Below are 22,765 nucleotides of genomic sequence, written 5' to 3' on the forward strand. Positions count from 1 at the left end.
GTGCGTGTAACCAGAGGAGGGTAAAGACTATAGGCTTGGAAGGTTACACCAGCTGACAGAGATCTGGTCCCAAAAGAGGGGACAAGGGAGGAAATATTCTGACCTGTCTCTTCTTCTACCCATACATTTCTTGCTGCTACTTCCTATTGGACTGGGCAGTCCCAACGGGAAGCCATCCATAGAAGCAGAAACTGGTGATGCAGTTCCCAGTGGTCAGCCTTGTATTAAGGAAAATAGAGAACAAAACTAGCACAGTATTTGTTGTCTACAGTCGAGTTAGAGGTGGTATGACTCTTTCTTCTTTTTGTTTTTAAATTCCTTTCTTTTGTTGTATTCTGACCTCTTTTTGTATCCACTCATCTGCTTTTAGGACATAATCCTAACAAAAACCCAAGTTAATAGCTTCAAAAACAATCATATTCTTATAATTTTAGCAAACTATTCCAAGTTTAATATTTTAAAACATTCATACCATATCTGCCATTGGTTATCCAGTACTTCAAAAACTTATTTCTATAACAGTTAATAAAATTTGTAATTTATAAAGCACACAAGCAAAAATTTCATTATATTGTCGTGTGAAATGGTTATATACATTGTGATCTTATACATTTGAGCAAGACAGGTGAATTTATTGAGTTTCAGAAATAGTCTACAGCCATACCACCCTGAATGTGCCCGATCTCGTCTGATCTCGGAAGCTAAGCAGGGTCGGGCCTGGTTAGTACTTGGATAGGAGTTTCAGAAATAACTGAAATAAATTCAACTCTCACTATAATATGAATTTACTTTTTATAGGACACTCAAGGCTCCTAAATAAACAATAAACTACAGCTCATTTATCATAGATTCAGGGATATAATGCTCCAGACATAATATGATACATGTAGAAATATACAGATGAAACACTTAATTATATTAAAAGTCTGTAAAATAGATAAAGAAAAGATTAAAGCACAAAAATGAAAAAATACAAATAATTAACATAAAATAAAATGCAAACATATGAAGCTTCAACCTCACCATAAGTTAAAAAGTAAATTGAAACTATTTCAATGTTATATTAGCAAATATGCATATCTCCCTAATTATGAAATTATATACACTATAATGATTCCAACAGATAAAGAATGCACTAAAGAAAAGAGAAAATTATTGGGTTTTTGGTATGAAGAAATTGTAGTGATTCTCTAACCTAACTTTTTATGTTTTTCTCCATTATACAAATTTTCTTCAGTGGGCATAACAATTTTTTTAAGTTATGTAACACATCACCAGAAAAAGCAGCAGAAATACCACTTCATTTTAAAAATCTTTTCTAGTGGTATTCAAAATGAACATGCTATTGTTGAAGGAAAAAATAACATGCAAAGCTGACACAATTTTTTCTTAAAAATTGAGTAATACAAAAGATATGGGTATGTGGATATACACACATGAGCATGCATTTATATAGGATAAAGTTTTTTTAAATAGCAGTAAATACACAGAAAACTACTGATGAGGTAAAGAAGGAAATCAGCCCTCTCAAAATCATAAGAATTTAATATATTATTCAAAAAAATTACATCTGAATAAATGCTGCTGTGATTCTCATTATTTTTGAAGAGTAGAGTTGAACAGCTTTTCCACTGCAGAGGCTTGTTCATTTAGGAGCTAAGGGTCTCCTGACCCTGTGAACTTCAAAGCAAAGGGTTTTTTTTTTTTCTGGAAAGGTTTCAGGGAAGGCTCTTCCGTCATCTCTAAGTATGAAAACAAACTCAAACTTGGTATCATCACAATCTGGCATGGAGCAATCTCAGCACCTCTGGCTATTGGCTACAACCCTCACATGTTTCCACAAGAGAAGTTTTGGTAAATGTCATTATTTCAAGGGCCATGCTTCAAAAAATTCCAAGTTTGTGGTTTTCGCTCCTCAACGCCCAGCGCCTGGCTCTTCAGAGAACCTCATTCGCACTTTGCGTGGCTTTTACCACAGATTTTCTACCATCCCTAAGTTTGAGAGGAAGAATACTTTTAAAATGTATTCATTTATTAACTAAATATACAAAACACACCTAATATCAATGTTAACAACTTCTAAAATTATACGAATTGCAAATTTGTACGTAAACATAAGATTACAGGGCACCAACAAGGAATGAGCCGGCTCCAGGTTTTACGGGTCATCTGAACGAGAAAGGAGTGTCCACCGCATGGTCGTGCCTGCCTCTTCATCGCAATTGCCCACGTCCTGCTCCTCAGAAAGCTCCAAAATCGCCTAAAGAAGAAAGGAACAAGGAGGGAGAAGAAGGATCAAGCTGTCGAATGAACAAACAGGAGCAGCGATACAGAACCATCAAACGCCAACTCACCTTTTCCAGCGAGCACTGAGAGAGGCTGTACTCCTCCAGGTCAAAACTACGTTTCACTGGGGGGAAAAAGAAACTGGGAGTAGATGCTTATAGTTCATTTCCGATAATTTTATTACAGTCATACAAGATAAAAATACAAATCATTCACGTAGGTGGAATATAGAGCTGAATAAACCAATGCTTGGTGAGAGAATGAAATAAGGAGAACTCAGAGAGAATATAAATACACATTGAGCTGATCTTGATATTAAAGTGTTCTCACATTACTTTCGATAATACGTGTTTTACTACTTAGTCTGTGTGTCTTGGGGATATATGTAAGTTCCATCAGGAACTGCATAATTGACTGATACATTCTCACACGCGAGGAAGATTTCAACCCCCTTCTGTTGCCTTTAAAAGGATCTAATACTTCTGTGGAATTTTTCTTCAATCCGTTCATATGCTGTACCAGCTCTGTGCTGGGTACCCCTGCCAGCAACTCCGTATGAGAGGGGTCGCCAGATTTACATATTCATGTGTTCACAGTTCACCATTTATACATTGAGAATCTTGTATGTGTGAGAGCCACCCTTAGGTGCCTGGGACAGAGCTTAAATAAAACAGGCAAAAACAAAAACTCCTACCGTTGTGTAGCTTGCATGCTAGTAAGAGGACTATGGGCACTAAATAAATAAGCAATATACAACAAATATATTAATGTCTACATATAATAAAGTAAATAATTGCTACTGTGGGTCAAAAAGTAAATCAAGTAAGGGAAATGGGGAGTGGTGTTCACTCTTTTTAACAGGATGGTTAGGAAAAGCCCCAGTAATAATTGGGCAGAAACCTGAAAGAAGTGAAGAAGCAGCCTGGATATTTAGGAAGTAGAACTCCAGAAAGGATTAGCAGGGTAGGACCACACGTGTCTGGTAGCCTTTAGGCAGAACTAGGAACTCAGGGTGTCTAGAGTGGGAGGGGCAAACCAGAGATTAATACTACCTCAAGCACTGCCGATGAGCTGGGCACTGTTCTAGGCTCTTTACCAATGAGCTCATCTGACCCTCTTGACAACCCTGCCAAGAGGGCAGCCATGTTCTCTCTCGTTCTAGAGATGGGCCATCCTGACATGCGGACACTACGCATCTTTGTTCTGTGGCTTCTAGCGAGTAAGCAGCCGAGCTGGGATGGGAACCCAGAGATCCCGGCGCCGGAGATGGAGCTCCTCGCCACGAGGCTGTGCTCAGAAATACCACCATGACGGTTTGTTTTCAGGAATGATCCAGCAAAAAGGGGAAAAACGATGATGAAGGGAGAAAACAGACAATTTCGAGTGGCAAGAGGTGTTCTGCACCTTGCAGGGGGTGGCCCGAGCTGGAGACGGACCGTTCATTCATCTCCAGCGGGAGACAGAACGGGTAGCACAGACACAGGGAACTTTCCTACTGCCTTTATTTCACTGAAGAACTACAAAGTGAGCACGTCAACTTAGGGAGCAAAGCAGGAGGAATGAAGTAGTAGTAACTCCGGACATTCGGTGTGAATGGATTTGCACATGGAAGCAAAGCAGCCCGGACTACAGGGCTTTCTGAGGCTACTGCCAGGAAGTCACATTACAACCAATCGATCATGACTGTGTGTCTTCCTCGGCTTCCATCTGCACTGGAAAGAAACCTCTTTTCAGAGAGACTTGGATTACCCAAAATCGGGGTAAATCTCACCACCATGTACTATTAGAATTCTTAAAATCATACCCTACAGGACCTATTTTTAAAGTGTATGACATAATCATCTCCTATTAAAGTATTATCTAAGTCTGAATTAATTTTTCAAAAGTTTTATTTTAAGAATGGTCATTCTTACCTGCTTCTAATTTGTGAAAGGCCTGAGACAGAGGGTGAACGTCCACCACGGGCAGTTTATAGGTCAAGAAGGAGGAATACCTGGGAAAATGTGAGAAAATTTCAAATACGGGAAAATGTCATATTTGACCTTGAGTTTCAAGGAGGCATTTGAAATGACCGTTCAAACAAATCTTGATATTTTCAGCAACTTCCTTTTTGAAATAAAAATAATGCCAGTTAATGAAGCCCACATATGAAATAGAATAATTTACCAATGGATGTGTCTAAGTCAGTCGAGGTCTCTAACTTTCACTATGAAATCAAATTACCCTGAAGTTCCACCAAACAGAAAAGGAACTGGCAAGTGGGTAAAGCCAACAGGTTTCTCCCAAATCAAAGCTCTCACCTTTCCTGCCGGGCCGCCTGTGGGAAAAGCTTCAGAATCTCGGTGTGGACCAAAGTCTCTTGAGAAGTTTCCTTCACTTGCAGTTCTAGGATGTAATCCTTGCAAAGTTTGCTTTTCAGGTGTTGGATGGAGCCGATGCATCTAAGGGCCAGAAGGAAAACATGCGAGAATCAACACTGCCCCTGAAGTTTTGACATTAGTCTTAAACTTCAAAGGTAAGGGAATGGGCACCACTGAGGGAGCTGAAAAGAATCCCATCTTCACCTGGGGAAGCTCCCCTTTTCACAGAGCATATCATTTGGGGGGTCAAGTGAAAGCTATGGGAAGACACCCACCTCAGCTTTCCGGACACCATGATAGCAATGCGGTCACAAATGGCCTCGACCTCAGCCAGGTAGTGAGTGGTCAGGAGGGCCCCCTTCTCTGTGTTTCTAATGGCTGCCTGGATCATCTGCCTGAAGTAAGCGAAACACACACACACACACACACACACACACACACACACACCACCATTAAAACAAAGAACATGTGGGAAAAAAGAGATGAAGGGGACATTTTATAGGCAAAATACAGTTTATGGATCATATTTAGATCTTAATTTTAAAAAAAACAGGGAAATGGGACTACTGACTAGGGTTTTTATAACACAAAGAAAAGTTTTAAATATTTTTAGGGGTGATAATGATATTCTGGTTAAGTTTTAAAAAACTCATATCTTCTGTAGAAACTAACTGAAATATTTATGAATAAAGGCCATGCCACCTAGTATTTGTTTCAAAATAATTGGTGAGTGGGGGGGGAGAGTGAAAGGAGGTATAAGTGAAGAAACATTGGCTTTCTGTGGGTGAGTGTTGAAATTGGGTGATGGGTACAATGGGTTCATACATGATTCTCTTTGCATTTGTATAAACTTTCCACAAGGAAGGTCTTTTTAAAAGTTGAGCAGTCACACATATGAAACTGGACTGGAAAATTTTATTAGTCCAAATTGAAAATCTTAGATAGGAAACTAAAAAGAGTTTAAAAGTTAAGAAAAGTTACGTGAATTTGACAGATTAGATAAAAGGAGGAAAGAGACACGGGGACATTATGTCACTAACTTAATCGTTTCTAAGGAAACAGTTATAGACATCTCAATAATGAAAAGACCAGATTAAAATACACTGCAAATTGCAATACCTAAAATTCCCACAAAATCCTTGGAGTTTTTGTTATGATTTTTTAAAAATGTAAATAGCACATGAATGTGATACAACATTAGAGAATCCGTTTGTTAAATATTTGTATATCCTAATAACGTGGATCATCTTCACCAAATTGGGAACCAGTAGATTTGATTTTCTAAGGTCAGTTTAAAAATGCGTCTTTGACATAAGATTTATTCTTCTGGCCCCGAGGGGGATAATTCTCACCACATTTGCTGCTGTCCTATAGGATCCATGCCTGTACATGGTTCATCCAGAAGCAGGATAGGAGAATTTCCCAGGATGCTCAGCACAAAACCCAACTGAAATGCAGAGAAACACCCCTGGTTGCTGCTGCTACCACCAAGTCCCGCCCTTAGCACATCATCACACCTCACATACCTTTCTAGTGGCTCCTGCTGTTAATTTCTGCACTGGGACGTTCAGCAGTTTGTACAGTTTGAATGTACCCACCAATCTGATGGGAAACAGGAAGAGAATGTCAGATGGAGCGAGGATTCAGGGTAAGTGCCATCACGCAGAGGAAGAAAGCTGGGTGCTGTTATCCTCAAAACTCTAACTCCAAGGACCAAGGGAAAATCACAGTTTATTGTGGGACACGGAAGATTTTTAAAGTTTTAAAGAGTGAGTTGAATTCTGTATTTGGAAATGAAATGGGCGATGAAGCATTCACTTGTCAAAAACAACTCTTGCCCTTCTTCCCTGCTTTACCACTGACACGCTCAGATAAAGCGGAGCTGTCGGTTCTACTCTGCATCCTTTACTGGTGAATTCATCATCAGTGCACAGATTCCCTGCCTCTCGGCACAAAGAAACCACACGACTCTCTCTGTACCTTGTGATGGCAACCGCGGCATCCACCTTCCTGAGTCCATTCACCGCAGCAAACACCTCCAGGTGTTGCCTCACGGTCAGGTTGGGCCACAGCACATTCTCCTGAGGGCAGTACCCCAGGAACTTGACCGTGCCGTCTCCCTGATGCCTCCCAACTGAACTGCATCCTCTCAGTTCCACCTACAAAAGGAAACTGGTTTTAGAAACATGTGTAGCCTTTTCTCTGATCACTACACATATTTCTTGAGTAATAACTCAAGAAACTGGCATATAGCTAATATAGATGTACATTTTTTGAGCATCAGAGAAAAATAGAAATTACTTTGTGTATTTATTATTAAAACTTTCTAAATGACTAAAAGCATAGCCATACAAAGATATAATGTATATTCATCATGAAATTTCTCTTCTGGGAATGGGAACTGTTCTTCATTTTTTACTACCTTGCCAGCTGTTGGGTCCGTGACCCCAGACACCATTCTAACAGACGAGCTTTTGCCAGCGCCATTGGGTCCTAGCAACCCCAATATTTCACCTGAAAGAGAATCACTAATGATCAATACCGGAAGTGAGATACTGATTAACATAAAACTGTTTCTCTTGAATCACCTTATTTTTTATTTTACTGTATTTTTCCCATTACCATGTAGTCTCCTTATACCCCTACCCTCTGCAAGGGCGTGGAGGTATTGACCAAAAAGGAAAGAGAACTCACGGACATGGACTTCAATAACCTTATTTAATAAGCCCTCAGTATCGTTTTGAAATTATAACATATATGCAATCCATCAAAACATATCCTTTTACTCCTATAATTATAGAAAGTATTAATGAAAAGCTTGTGATTTGATGTTTTTTCTCTCTCTCTCTTTTTCTTTCTTTCTTTTTTTAGTGAAAAAAGGGCCCCGATTGTTTTTTGGAACAGATGGCTGATGCGCTGACTCCCTAGATAAGTGACTCCTAAACATGGGAAGCCAGGGCCATCGTCTCCATCCCCAATGCCACTACCTGCGTTCCAGTCATCTTTCATCTGAACTTACATAAAAGTCTCTTGACTTATCCACAAGCCAAATTTATAAACAAGCAGTAGCCAGTGTGTGTGTGTGTTTTTTTTTCAAAACATAAATTAAATTGTGCCACAACACTGTCTTAGAACCCTCTGGTAGCATTCCAATAACTTCATATAATATTTGAGCTCTACCATAGTTCACAAAGCTGCATCCCCTCCCCCTGCTGATGTAGCCCCTGGCCTCTCTGGGTGTGCCTCAACCCCTCCCAAGGCTTCCCCAGGTCTGAGTCACCCCCCCTGCTGTTTCCTCCACCTGGGGCGATCTTATCCCTTCACGTTCCACAGCAGACACCTTCTCCTCAGGTGGCTTAAAGGTTACTGCTGAAGGAAGGTCTTCCCTGACCCTAACTGAAGGCAGCCCCAGGTCACACATATCATTTTACACATTTGAATGTTCCACATGGAACTTCCCTATGTCATGTTTGAGACTTTTCTCGATAAGTCATTTCTGTTTATTGACCCCTCTGAGGATGTAAAATCCATGCAGACAGGAACTTGCTTATTCAGTTCATAATGATATTTTCAGAACCCCAAACAGTCCCTGGGACACTCAAAAAAAGGTATGTTCAATGAATGAATGAATGAATGAATGCTTCAGCAGGAAGAGTGGAGCCTATGACACAGGTGTTCAGTGTGCACTTCTAAAAAGAATAATGAATACAAAAGTGGCTCTTCCAAACCTTTTTTAACACAGAAGGAGATATTTCTTACTGCTACTTTCTTCTTCCTCTTAGAAAAGCAATTTTTCTTCTGGCCTGCATATTTTTTGTGTAGACAGCTAGCAATTATGACGGGTTTCTGGAATAGACGACAATTGATTTTCCTCTTAAACTTCGGAGACTTTATGTTCCTATGTTCTCCCTATTGGAATCCTTCATGCCCTATGTCATGGACCAGATTGTCTTTTGAGCTGAGGGTAATCCTGTTGCTCATTTCAAGTGTAACATACACTTATTAATGTTTCTTGCTCCTAAACGAGTGGAGCGAAACAGCATACTTTTAGGGAAGCTGGCTCATTGCCTTCCCAGAACAGAAGGGTCTCACTCATGGGGATATCACAACATGTAAGTCAAAGAAAAGAATCACCCTTAAAATTTTAATCACTGTTTAGGATTTTGTAACAGATTTCACTCACATAAATTCCACAACTCATGAAATTTCTCGTTTTGAAATGATCACTCTAATGATCAAAGTCCATTTTTTTTCTCAAAAGGGGAAGAGAGCTATTATGCCTTGTGTGCTTCTTAGAGCTTCCAGGACACCCCAAAGAAGTGCCTGCATATTAAAGAATTATACAAACGCACCAAAGGCTAAATTTTCAGAATGCAAACCACCACATCAACTATTGATAGTTCTTGGGTAGCTCCATCAACGTGCACTTTGCCCCTTGCTTTTCTACCTCCTCTAAGTCTGAAGTGGTCAGGGCGGTCGCTGTGCTTCTTCTTTCGGCTTGAACATCTTCGTCTTCGTCGACAGCTTCCTGGGCAGATGGTTGGGCCTCTCTTCTCTGGGGGGAAATTCTGTGGAGAACATGGAAATGTATGCCATGGGATCTTTCTCTCGCTGTCAAAGGTGCATCAAAAATCAGTCCCCTGGTGATTTTACCATTGCCTCTCTCGTTCAGTCAGTTGCTGCTGCTGATGGCCCCATCAGCACTGCTTCTGTGTCTGCCCCAAATTCCCACCCAGGTAGCCAGAATCCCTTTTGCAGCGTGGTTCCAGCTCTTTTAGTTGGTATCCTTGACATTGCCCAACCTGCTGGCAAGTGTTACCACTTCTTTAAAAATCAGGTCACCTACATGTCTTCTGTTTCCTGAGCCCGTCTAATTGACCCAAGGACTGCCTTAGTATCTCTTACCATTCACCCTGTCTGGAGTCCCCCTGCTGGTGAAGCTCTGGCAGCTAGGGTGCTCAACCAGTTCCACCCCATCTCTACAGTTCATGGGTGTAACCATCCTGGATTGCAGAATGGCACACTGGAGCACTTATTAAATCCTTGAGGCACTGAAAGCTTCCCGCTGCTGGTTGGTTAGTGTCGGAATGCTGCCTGGGAGCCCTGTCTCTCGGCAGGAAGCCAGCCATCCACGGACTGTGACAAAAATCTGCACGCTGTACACATGGTAAAGGCAAATCTGCATCGACAGGCTGATGGTACAGCCACTACTAGGAACACTAAAATGCAATAGTAAGTAGGCAATGAAGCTTTACTGACCTGAAAACAGGATCCATGTGCATTGTTTTCTGCCCATACTTTATTTCCAGGCATCTTAGAACGAAAATGAATAGCAAAGCCTGAAGGTAAGGCTAGGAGCAAAGAGAAAGAGTTCTATTTAGGTCTTTTATTCACAAATATTACTTAAGCATGTGACTTAAATTGGTGGCCTTTTGCGTTCAGGTAAAACAGATGTGCATCATCTTACAAATCCGGGGAGATGGCCAGCTACACAGTGACAATCTGGCTCAGTGGGGCCTGACCCCTTTCTTCCCACAACCTGCATTCAGTTTGCCAGCAAATTCTGTCTTGCCTTCAGAATCACCCTGAACCCAACTACTTCTCACCCGTATTTGTGCTGCCCCCACCCAGGCCCAGGTCGTTGTCATTTCTCATTATTACAAAAAGAAGAAATGCAATGCTATTGCAACACCTTCCTCCCTGGTCTCCCTCTTCTCCCCTTGCTCCAAACACCTATTCTCAACACAGCCACTAGAGGGCCTCTTAAGACGTGCCTTGATGCAGCGCTTTGCTGAAAACTCACCAGTATGACTCCTTGGTTACTCAAAGTCAAGTCAAAATCCTCAGAGTGACCAAGAATACTCTGTGTCACCCCTTCTACCTACCTGCACAATCACCCTATTGCTTCTGACCTTCTCTGGGACCACTCTCCTCTTTGGTCACTTGGCCACAACCAGAAAGGTCTCCTGCTTGACCCTGGAACAAGCTGGGGTGGCTCTTGTCCCCTCTTACTGGAATGTTCTTCCCCAAACTGTCTCTACAGCTTGCTTCCTGCCTTCCTCTGATCTTTATTTCTCAGCCATCTGACATGGTACACAGTATCTATTTGGTTTATTATCTGTCTTCTTTTACCAAAAAATAAACTCCAGGAGGGGAGGGACTTCTCCTCATATTTGCTCCTATGCCTAAAGAAGTATTGTTGATGCATCATATTCAAAGACAGCAGCTTCCTTCAGTCTAAATGTATCAACATTGTCATTTTTTCCTTTCATTTTAATTATTTACCTTTTGCTTTTTTACCTCTCATTCAAAGAATTTAAGTTATGCTTCATCTGTATGTTTTTAAATCCTTACTTGAGGATATGTTTTTTATTGATTTGAGAGAGAGAGGAAGGGAGAGAGAAACATTGATCATTTGCCTCCCATATATGTCCCAACCAAGGATTGAGCCCTCAACCTAGGAATGTGTTCTGACTGGGAATTGAACCCACAGCCTTTGGTGTACAGGATGGTGCTCCTACCAACTGAACCACCCAGGCAGGGCATGTTTGATCTGTATTTTTGACAAGCTCTCTCAAATTTGGAGGGGACTGTCTACAGAATAAATAACCATGAAGTATAATTTCACATTGAATTCTGGATTTACACCATCCATTCATGCACATAAAAAGTAACTCTAGGGTTGAGAATCATGTTGGAATATAATTGCTTATTCTAAGACTAAAACACCTTTAAAGTTGGCACCCTTCTGGCAAGACCAAATAGTTGTTATAATAAATGATAACTCCCCCCTGCCTCAAAAAAATAGAGGGTGAGTTAGGAAAACCTTCTTACTATTAGGCATACTAGTAAATCAACTCCACTCAGAATGTAATGCTGGTCTTCACTTCTTTCATGATCAAAGATTCTCTGCAAAGGCAAAAAATAAATGGCTAAATAAATAGTCATGAGCTTTAGAATCTCTATTTAAATAACATAGAATTTCACATATTGAATACTTTCCTTAAGCTTGAGTCCCCTATGTGTACTGGTGACAAACAATTCCCTTCTGAGACATGAGGGGACCCCCTACTCAACTCTGAATGGCTATGTTTATCTTTTCCAATTCCTCTTTTTTCTTTAATATTTTAGTTTGATGTTTGCTGTGAAAAGCCACTGAGAGCACAAGAGAGAGAGACGACTTCATCATGATAAATTGTAGGCATCAACAGTGTTTGTCCTACAGAGCCATCTCCAGCCTTTTCAGGGTCCTTTCCCACCCCGGCGGTGACTGTTTCCACCACAATAATTAGTCCTGTTGTGTGTTTCTTCATCAATTAATGCATTCAACAAGTAACTCACTACTCCTAAATAGTGTGTGGTAGGTCTAGGGTAGTGTACTTCACTTTGTAGGTCTACTTCGATCTTAGGAGAAAAGTGCTTTACAAAGGAATAAATTTTCAATTCAGAATTTCAGATGTGGCTCAGTCAACAGAAGTGTGTTTTATTTTACAGATAGAAGGCTTTTCCAGACTCCCAAGAACACAAACTTGGGGAAGCCCTCTCTCCTGTTTAAAGCTGCTTCATGCAACATGATGCGGGGCGCCCAAAAGGATGTTCTCGACTTCGCCCTTCTGCTCATCTCATTGTACATTTCTTTCCATTTGAATCGCATTCCATGTATTTAATGCTTCCTGGTCTTTCCTTCTCCGATGCCATTGCTTCCCTCTACAGAACATGCTCACCTGCTGGCCCACTCTCCCACTAATTCTTACTCTTCAGGACTGCGTGTAAACATTGCTTTTCATTAGACTCTCCAGAGCATATCAGCTGCGCCTGAAACTCTGCTCTTCTCCTTCACGACCTTTTAGTGCTTTGCACTGACTACTTGGAGGTTGGCCTTTGTCTCCACTAAGATCCTTAAAAGGAAGGCCTGTGCTCTCTTGTCCATCAGATGTTCCCAATCACTAGCACAGTGTCTAACATAGAATAGGGCTTAACATACATTTTGAATGAATGAAACATATTGTACCTGAGTGTATTCCTCACCATGGATCATGAATACCCATTAAATGAGGCAACATTTTCCCACCTGGCGTTAGTTTTAAATACGCTAATTAAGTTTTACAAAGTACACACGGCAAAGCTCTTTTTAGTAGCCTTATTGAGGCTAAATTTTTACACCATAAAATGTACTTATTTTAAGTGTGCAACGGAAGGATTTTGAGTAACTTTACAGACTGGCGAGAGCAACACCACAGTTTCACTTAAGAACATTTCTGTCACATGCATTTTCTGTCCGTCCCCATTCCCACCCCAGCCCCAGAAAACCGGTGACCTGCTCTCTGTCTTCGTAGATTTGGGCGAAGCATTTTAATAGGTTGCATATTCAAAATCAGTGACACAGTTGATAACATTTCTTACCTCTGTCACAAAAACTACAAATCCATCCAACACGAATTGGGGAATAAATATCATGCCCCAGACTGTAGCAGGTAAGTATAAGTCTCTGAACATCAGGCTTTCTACCAAGATGATTGAGGTCTGCAAGGCAAGTTGAAATATATTGCATGTCAAGCATATTGAGTCCAGTGATATTTGAGAAAACATTTAGGATGTAGGTGTTCTTGTCCCATGTAATTTTCCTGCGTGCAGATTAACCCCTTTCAGAAGGAAAAGGGAAAAAACAAGCTTTTGATCATGAGACTACTGGGACCAGCACACATAATGCCCCTTTTATTACAAGACTATTTATTAAAAATCATAAGCATGTCATTCTGTAACATAACAATATCACACTCAAGCACAGCATATGACATTTTAGGTGAAATGTTCGAATTAAAACTATAAATTATTACACCCACATTATTACCCTACCAACCACACTCAAGCAGGTATTACTTCTGCTGGACCCTGAATATATCTGACCTTATAAAAAATCCAAAAAAAAATCCATACTACCTCTCACCTAGACTGAAGTTCCCTAATTGCCACACCTGCTCCATTAAGTGTCTATTCCAAATAAATGATTTTTCTGAGATTGTGCATTTTGATTGCAATGGACTAATTTTCTTTTAGATTAACGGTAAATGTTGGGGTAAAGTTGAAAATAATTTAATTTCCTGTTTTAAGGATCAGTTTATCAGTCAATAAGTATGTTTTGAGCATTTTATTAAACCATTGCTGGATCCTATTAATGTATTAATTACACTAAAATAGTACATTTTAAAACTCCTAAGTTACTCAGTTCAACACAAATGCCAGGCATTAAGGATTTAACATGCACTGTGCACTTTAACCCTCACAACTCTGTCGCATAATTGTGCACATTATCCCTCACTTTATATATGGGAATTTTAGGGTCCAGAGACATTAAACAACACCCTCAAGACAACACAGTTAGCGAGTGACAGAGCTGGAGTTCAAAACTCTGGCCAAGCGTGATTGCTAAATCTGTATGATAGAAAACTATACTATTTTGAGGAATTGTTACATAAAAGGAATGTTGCCTCTAGGGGAATTTAAAGTTTGGGGGGAATATGACGTATGAAAGACAATTGGGAAAAAACAAGTAACTTATCATCAAGTATTCAGTAAGAGCACGATAGGCATTTTAGGTGGCACGTACAAAAGACTTTTCTCATTTCACCACCTGCACAATCTCTCTGAAAAGGTATCACACAACTGTCCATGCTTACGTATTTTTCTTCTCTTAGTTTCCATGACATCAGGCTTTTATATTTTTTTCCTGTCTCCTCGTTTTTGATAACTAAGTCCTTTAGTCCTCCCAGCTACTCCACTTACTCTACTAGGCCTCCAAGTTTATACTTTTGGGATCCTTTCTCTTCCTTCTTACCCACTGGAACAAGAGAAGATGCCGACATGCACCCCAGGAAACACTCCATGGCCCAGTGTGCTAAGATGTGTTTCTATACCTCTACGACAAGGCTGAAATAGGGGCTGGTAGGATGCTTCCTTATTAGACAAGGGCCTAAGATGCCCACGAAGTACCACACCCTTGGGGGTGCAGGAGTCCACTGGACTTTAGAAACAAATGAACTGCTGACTGTGGCTTCACTCAATGATGGGGACACATTGCCTACACTGTCCTTCCAGGTACACCGAAGACCACAAGATGACAACTGCACTGACCACCAGCAAGTGATGCATTTTTACGTACGATCTTGTGAGTGACAAAAGATCACCTCAGTCCTAAGATTGGCGTGATTTAAACGGACACTAACTGCATGATGAAAGATCAGTGATCATAGTACCTATCCTCCATACACACTTCGAATGGAATTAGAAATTCTTTTTAGCAGGCATAAAGATGTTGCAAACTGCTCGAGTCTCCGTGAGGATGTATAATTTAACCTACTAAAGTCCAGAGGTGGGTCAACACAACTTCACATCATATTGTGGGCCATGTTACCATCTCTTATTGTTTGAGGTGAGGAATGACATAGGGTCTGAGGCCTGTTTAGTTCTTGAGTCTGTCACTAGTTTCTGTGTGACCTTAAATAAGTTACCTAATTATTTTCGCTCTAAAAGGTTAGGGGAATTATCATAGGTAATCTTGAATTTTTTCAAATCTGACATCCTAGTATTCCATAAAAATGCAGTTTCTTTTCAATGGTATAAAAATGAAATAAGTAGACAAGTACACTAAAATAGATAAGTATCGAAAAGTAGAAATCAGAAATTAAACACATGTATTATACTGTATATAACACTGATGCAGTTTTTACATTTTTGAACAAAAACCCTTATTTTAAAGAATTTACTTGCCCCTGCAATACCACCTTATTTTAATACACAATAATTCAAAAATAGTGGCAGCAAAGGAAAAATGGCATTCGATCACAGATGGTATCCATATCTGTGTTTAAATGGGAACAACACTGTTTTCAATTTGAAAAACACAGTGTCTCAGAGTTGCATGTTTGACTATCTGATGTGGTCCTTTATTTGCTACTTTACTGCTGTTTGTTCCACAGCAGTGAGAACATCCTGATTATCACATCTGTCCACAAACCTAATGGAAAATGTGTTCTGCTTTATCGTGACTTTCCCGGAAATAAAGTCCTATTTCTTCATTTGCTCATTTATGCTCTTACAGCTCAGGAATTATGCAAGAGGAACTCATTATATGGTAATACAGGTTCCATTCTGCCATCTACCACATATTGAGGTAAATTTGCCCTCGTTAGACTTCCACCCTTTGTTGTGTATATAAAGCATTAGGGGAAATGGTCTCTACTCTTTAAGCCAAGAGATGAAAGCTATTGTTCTTGAAGACTGGTGTTTGGAGTTCTGGACGGTAAGTCATGTTCCGTAGAACTGATGCCCTTTGAATCTCTAGAACCTGGGCATTTTTTTCCAATCCCAAACCTCACTCCAGAGCCGACGTCTATGAGAAGAGCTCCGCCCCTCAGTGGCTTTCCCACTGGAAGCTGAAGGAGAAGGGGCTGATAGGGTATGGCTCTACCTTTGAGGCCAAACACTCCTCTATCTGAGATATTGTCAAATCCATACAGATCAGGAAGAACTGTGAGTATAAGATGAACCAGGGGCTGATTCTTCACTTGACACAAAGCAAAAATACATTCAAGTAGACTTCTCTTTGTCCCATTCTGGAATGGCTTCTATTTAAGGAGAACAAACCCAAGAATGGGAGAGACAAAGTAAAAGGGGGCCATGACCTTTAGGCTGCTGATTATTTAGGAATGAGGGGAAAGAAGCACAATGAGTGTTGATGAGGGAACTCACAGGGATACTGCCAGCCTCCATTAGGCTGGCAGTAATGGCCCCGTCAACACTCATATTGGCAAATAACCCTGACATTGCTTGAACGTCAGCTCTGATAAAGACTTCATTCAGAACCGGAACTACTAGAAAACACAAAGTATGGTCACCAGTCCTTTGTTAACCTTTTGCTGGACACATACAAGGGTGCTGACTGAAGTCAACTATTAGTCAGGCTCTCTTCTACTGACATCCGTACGGCCCTCCCAACACCAGGGTTTACACTGGGCACAGGCAATAAGAAGTTGACTGAATGAAAGTTCCCATGCAAAGAATGAATGGAAGACTTTTGGCGCGCCAGATTGTCACGCCAGCCTCAGAGCCAGTCTTCCAAGTGGGGTGTCTCTATAAGTCTTTCTGTAACTTCTGAACTTGTATTGGGTTGTCCTGGTGGTGGTAAGTGGGGTAGTAATAGATATGACCTGCTGAATACCAGGAAACACAGTCTGGAGAAGCCAGATTAGAAGGGATAAGTCAACAGCTACCTGCTGACCAGGACGGTCTAAGGCTAACTTCCTACAGAAGTGAGTGGGCTCTGGCAAATGTGTTTTTTTAGCAGCTGACCTCTGGTTGGCTTCCTCTGGTGGTTCCAGGACTTCAACTCCAAGAGCTGGGAGCTGTGTTTGCAAGCCAGATGTTCAACTACCAGGTCAAAGTACCAGCTAAAATGCACCTGAACTTCTGGGATTAGACACTCTGGGTATCCAGAGTCTTGGTAAATATCTCCGTCGCAGTTTTCAGTAATCTTGGAATTTCAGTCATCTTGTATTCGTACTTATAAACAAGTGTACTGACATAGGTATAGAAACATCTCCAATCTCTAAAATTACTAGTATCTGAGGTTAAAAGACACTTTCTTAAAGGTTGTAGAAATGGATTGTACTGTTGAATATTACAAGGTCAAGTTTTGTTCTAGTGTTTCGAGAAAGCCCTGTATGCTGAAGGATTCATAAACTCAACAGTAGCAGTTAGATTTCCTGTAAGGTACTCTGTGAACTTTAGTCAAAATGTTGTACGTGAATTCTTCAGGAACATTATTGAATCAGCAACATGTTACATTCTTTCTTCTTTCTATGGTGTAATCTTAAGGTATTAATTTTCCCATCACTCAGGGGAAAAGTGAATATATTTACTGTTACATTGAAAGTTTAAAATAGAACTCTATTTCTCTTTATTTGTATGTTTGTATGTATACTTACAAAATAGAAGCAAAATGACCAAAAGCCACTGTTTTTTCTTCGCTTGCCAAAAACAAATGATATCACATATGTCAGAAAGACGAGAGAAGCTGCATAACCAAATGTAATTATAACCTAAAGATAAGAGAAATAATACCCAAGTCAAAAAATAAAATATTGGGGGGAAATTTAAATTCTAAATATTTTAAAACACTTTATTGAACATGCACTTGGCATGGTTTTTTTTTGGTTTGTTTTAGTTAAGGACAAAATGAAAATGAAAATGTATTGAGTATATCAAATATCAAATGTTAATATTTATCATGGATTAGCTTATAAGGCGATCTCTGTGTAGGATGTTACTTACCAAAGCGAAAACAATTCGAGTTGTGATATAAATTTGTGCTATGTATATTATGTAGAAAATTAAATACATGACAAGAAGAATAAAAATGAAGAGGCTGATGTCCACCAGGGCCTGTCCGCACCAGTAGGCAGAAGGATAGAGGCCTGAGACCCACAGCTGGGCCTTAGCTCTTTTCTGATGAAAAAACACAGAGTGCGCACAGATTCAGTTAAAGTCCCAAGCCAAAAACGAACACACTGGACGACACATTAGATATAATCTAATCAAATACTTTTAAATTTTCTAATCATTTCAATTATGCATACACTCTTTAATGGAAATTTGCTAATTTCGTTAAGGTCACCATTTCGTTAAGGTAACCATCATTTTGAAAATAGGTGTTAATTCATTTTATAGGTTTGATTCACAACACCACTTTGACTTATGCAGAATAAATAGCAAAGCAGATTTAATAACGATCAAGGAATGAATCTCTTTCAAAAGAGGTAACGTCTGTGGTCTGAAGGATAATCAGTTCTCCATTATCTAACTGTGCTTTGGGAGAGTTGCCGGCTCCGAACTGTGAAGGGTGACTCCCCTAAGTCTCACTCAGCTGTGTGACTCAGATAATGGACATGACCAAGTACCAATGCGAGAAAAAGCTGTATTGCCCACAGTAAAGAAGGGATTCAAGTCTTAAATCTGGTTTTTTTCAGCATCTATGATTTCTTCTTTGTTGTTAAGAAATAATATAGTTGAAAGTTTTATAATATTTCCCTTGTAATATTTAACTTGAATCCCTGTAAAATTATTGTACTTTTTCTGTTAATTTTGAAATAAAAAGTGTTTTGTGGTTTCATTTTTACCACATTTTTCTACTACCATTTATCCCCCTTATACTCTCTTCCACCTCTACCCACCCCTCCCCCAACAACCACCACCCTGTTGTTTGCGTCCACGAGTATTTCATGTTTTTAGAAGTAAATTTCTGACTTGCTAGAAATAATGCTCAATGACATTATCTAAATGAAACATAGGCTTACATGTTTTTCTCACAGGACAACATTTTGAACAAATAGCATTTCAAACACAAGTATTAAACTCCCCGAAGTTGCTTTTTTTCCTTTTATCCTTCCCTGTCTCTTACTTTGTAATCGCCAACACTGCTCATGGCAAAGTAAGGAGAAATACAGCTCACGGTGCAAAATAAGAACAAGGAGGCTTCTGGCAGCCCAGTCCAGGTCAGTATGAAACTCTGCAAATATAAGATGCAGGTTCAGCTAGTGAATATTTCTTAAAAAAAGTAAACAAATACTAATAACCACAACGAATATGCCGTTCAAAATATGGAAAAAAATCAAATTAAAAGTGTGTCTAGTTCATCAACATCTATGCATGGTAGTGGGGGCGGGTAATTTCTGATTATGAAATATGAAGTTTTAACTCTTAGAACAAAAGGGGGGAATAAAAAAAAACCCAGGACCCTCTTCGGGTGTGTACAAAAAAGAACTGAAAGCAGGACCTGAAAGGCATCTCTGCCCACACATTTCACAGCGGCACCATTCACAGTACCCAAGAGGGGGAAGGGACCCATGTCCATGGACAGATAAATGGATAAACAAAGTGTACTGTGTACACACAATGGGATACTATTCAGCCTTTAAAAAAAAAAAAGAAAGGAAAATCCCGGCCCATGATACCACATGAATGAAGTTTGAGGACATTATTCCAGAGGAAAGCCAGTTACACAAAGACAAATACTATACACGGGTCCTCTTACGAGGTATCGAAAGTAGTTGCATTTCATAAAAGCAGAAAGTAAAACAGTGATTGCCAGGATCCAGAAAAAGGAGTAATGACAAGTTTTTATTTAATGGGTATAGCATTTTAGTGGCACGAGATGAAAAAATTCTGGAGGCTTGTGTTCGCAGCAATGTGAATATACTCAACACCAGTGAACTGTACACTTAAAAATAGTGAAGATGGTAAATTTCACGTTACATGTCTTTTTACCACAATACCAAAACATAGTTAAGGACTTCTGGTCCTAGGGAAACAGATTCCTCAAGCTTGAACGGCAGGTGTTTCTCAGGAAACCTAGTGATGGACACGTGGGAACTACGGCAGCCAGCTGGACGTGCTCTGAAGAACAGACCTAGAAAGAGAACTCGAGGCCGCCCAGCAGGTCTTCAGGAGATGCCCCTGAACCAGTGTCTGTCTGAGGCTGGGCTTGTGCTCAGGCAGGGCATGGGATGGCCTCTGGGGCAGTAGCCTACCTCAAAATCATGCCACAATTCTCAAGTTTTCCATAAGGCTTTGGGGGCTGTACCTAGAAATTTTCCAGTGGGTGGGAAAATATACTACTGTCTTCATAAGAATGGCTGAAAGAAGAAAGGTTTCTGCCCCTGGGGAGGCTAAGAGTGTAGCCATGGAGCCTTTCATTTTAATCTTGACCCAATATGAGGACAAAGAAGGGGTAACATCTATCTCTTTGTACTACCAGCTGGTTCTACCTGCTGGAGACTTCCCTTCAGACACCACCACTCTTGAATTTTCCCTGCTTTCAGGGACAGTGGTGGCTTTGGCTCACAGAGGGTGATGTCACCTGCTGACGTCTCAAGTATAGCCCGTCCATGTGCTTCTCCGTGTACCCCCAGAACCATGGGTGCAGTGAATCCAAAACAGAATCGGACCCCTTGGTTACAAAATGGGCTTCCCTCTTTGAAGGCTCCATTTCTAGTCCTGTTTATTTCTCTTCCAACGTTCTGGTTGGAAACGGTTGAAGTCATCTTTGAGAAGCCTCTCTTGGGTACCCATTGGGCTCTAACCAGAAAACCATAACCACCTCGAGGACTTCAAATAGAGTGAAATTAATCCTGTGTGGTTACATGGGAGGAAAGAGCAGAGAAGCCAAGGATGATGACAGGAGAAGCCACTGTCACATCCGGGGTGGAGGGACAAAGGAAGGAAGTGATGTCACTGAAGGCGAGGGTAAGAGATCCTTCTGCTGTCCTGGCTAAAAGCACTGCTTCCAGTTGTCAAGTCACACTAGAGCCAGCTGATAAAAAGCCCTGAAAATGCAACCTGTGTGTGGCAGACACCCCCACCGTGTAGAGGGACTGGGTAGGTGAAGCATATAGCCCGAGAACTGGTAGACTGTCCTTCAAATGAGTCAGTCTGCTAATTTAGTCAATGAAGAATCCGCCAACAAATTATATAAGATTTATGAGATTCTAAAACAGGGTTACATGTGTTCCTCATTTCCAATTCAGTATATAAACACACACACACACACACACACACACACACACAGAGTCTCATTCTCTCTCCAATATACTCCTGCAATCAAGTACATATCTTCTCAGAAGATTTTCTGGGAGACTACGACACACTGTGGAAAAAAATTCCCCCATGAGAATTCTCTGATCATAGTAAAGGAAAAAATCACATTCTGTCAGACATAATCTGCTTAAAATATAAGGACAACATTAATTTGGGGGGATGGAAATAAATTATAAATATTTAAAAGCTAAAGAGGGAACATATAGGTGGCTTGTCAAATTCCTAATTGTTCAGAAGGAGTGAAGGCAATACTTACAAAAGGATATGAGCCTCTCGCAGTTTGAATCTGTTGCGTATGGTTCAGCATTCGAAGCAGCCCATTGCTGATAACACTCATAAGAATAGGAAAACAGTGCCGTCTCTTGGTATTGCATAAAGCGGAAAATCTATAATCCTTCAAATAAACACAAATGAGATGACGTTAATTCTAAATGAAGAACAAAGAAAAAGGTTTTATACCTAAACTTGTAACAGTGCCATATTCTAGCTGTGTGACTGTCTTCAAAGTCCCCTGCCTTTTCTGAGTGGCACGTCCTCACCGGTGAAAAGGTATGCATGATAAATGGGTTGTTATACAGTTTAAACGGGATAACATACATCAGGCCCTAGCGGAGTCAGCAATATGAATTTGTATTAGTATGACTAATTTTAGATCCTTTTTCCTCATTTTGCTCATAAGAAACTTCAGCTGATGGCATTTAAAAGTGGCCCTGATGAGAAACCCTATCAGTTTGCAGCGAGCAAGCAAAGAAACCCTGTTTTTCTGGATATGAGATAAGCATGGGGTTCATAAAACATTCGTAGCTACATTGCCGTGAAGCGTTTCTATACTTCCAAGGACGATGTTTATGTTCTTCATGTTTATGAAGAAGAGGCTTGATATCGTGTAACCAAGAGTTCCTGTAATCAACACGTTGAATGAGTAACAAGCAAAGCATCCTCCCAGCAATGCTGTTGCCCACATTGAGATCACATCTTTTTAAATGATGCCCTTAGTTTAGGCAGTCCATGATACATCTTCAAAGGCTGTTGTCTTTTTCTCCTTGGGGCAAGAAATAAAGAGGTGGCTTCACTGAATTGAACCCCCTGTTGCCATTGGAATGCAAGTGAGACTCAGAGTTTACTTATGGTTAGGATGTGTTTTCAATAGTCTTGTTCCTGCAAAGATTATTGCTTATAGTCTTCACCCGGAATGAAACATGCTAAGAGAGTGGGCTGAAAAAAATTTTCTCAGAGATTTCAGTGGCTATGATACTACTGAATGTATCTTTTCAAACACAGAAAGCCAGTTTCGGTAGTTAGCCATTGAATGGGATCCCTTTAATTCGTAATTATCTTTGACGGTAAGTTTACATCCTGATATTTTATCAGGGTTGAATGATGCAATTATATCCAGCTACTTCTAATTCTAAAAAATCATCTAACTCCAAAGTTACGATGGAAAATGTGTTACACAAGTGTAATTAAGG

General features: G+C 40.3%; 1 protein-coding gene across 1 annotated transcript in view; it reads right to left on the bottom strand.

Moving 5' to 3' along the window:
• Positions 1-1,654: 1,654 nt before the first annotated feature.
• The window catches only part of ABCA6 (ATP binding cassette subfamily A member 6), a 54,168-nt gene continuing 33,057 nt past the window's right edge, over positions 1,655-22,765 (bottom strand). Inside the window, exons 23-40 of the mRNA XM_037069764.1 lie at positions 21,553-21,690; positions 19,102-19,209; positions 17,976-18,149; positions 17,630-17,743; positions 13,050-13,169; positions 11,481-11,555; positions 9,906-9,997; positions 9,094-9,214; positions 8,375-8,492; positions 7,069-7,160; positions 6,627-6,805; positions 6,173-6,248; positions 5,999-6,093; positions 4,922-5,041; positions 4,587-4,727; positions 4,200-4,279; positions 2,355-2,410; positions 1,655-2,260 (exon numbers count right to left, since the gene is read on the bottom strand). Of these exons, the coding sequence (XP_036925659.1) occupies positions 2,159-2,260; positions 2,355-2,410; positions 4,200-4,279; positions 4,587-4,727; positions 4,922-5,041; positions 5,999-6,093; positions 6,173-6,248; positions 6,627-6,805; positions 7,069-7,160; positions 8,375-8,492; positions 9,094-9,214; positions 9,906-9,997; positions 11,481-11,555; positions 13,050-13,169; positions 17,630-17,743; positions 17,976-18,149; positions 19,102-19,209; positions 21,553-21,690 (2,001 nt within the window). The 3' untranslated portion in view covers positions 1,655-2,158. The remainder of the gene's footprint in view (positions 2,261-2,354; positions 2,411-4,199; positions 4,280-4,586; positions 4,728-4,921; positions 5,042-5,998; positions 6,094-6,172; positions 6,249-6,626; positions 6,806-7,068; positions 7,161-8,374; positions 8,493-9,093; positions 9,215-9,905; positions 9,998-11,480; positions 11,556-13,049; positions 13,170-17,629; positions 17,744-17,975; positions 18,150-19,101; positions 19,210-21,552; positions 21,691-22,765) is intronic.

Source organism: Sturnira hondurensis, unplaced genomic scaffold (assembly GCF_014824575.4).
Source record: "Sturnira hondurensis isolate 20B ecotype Veracruz unplaced genomic scaffold, ASM1482457v3 Scaffold0018728, whole genome shotgun sequence".
NCBI classification, from domain to species: Eukaryota; Metazoa; Chordata; class Mammalia; order Chiroptera; family Phyllostomidae; genus Sturnira; species Sturnira hondurensis.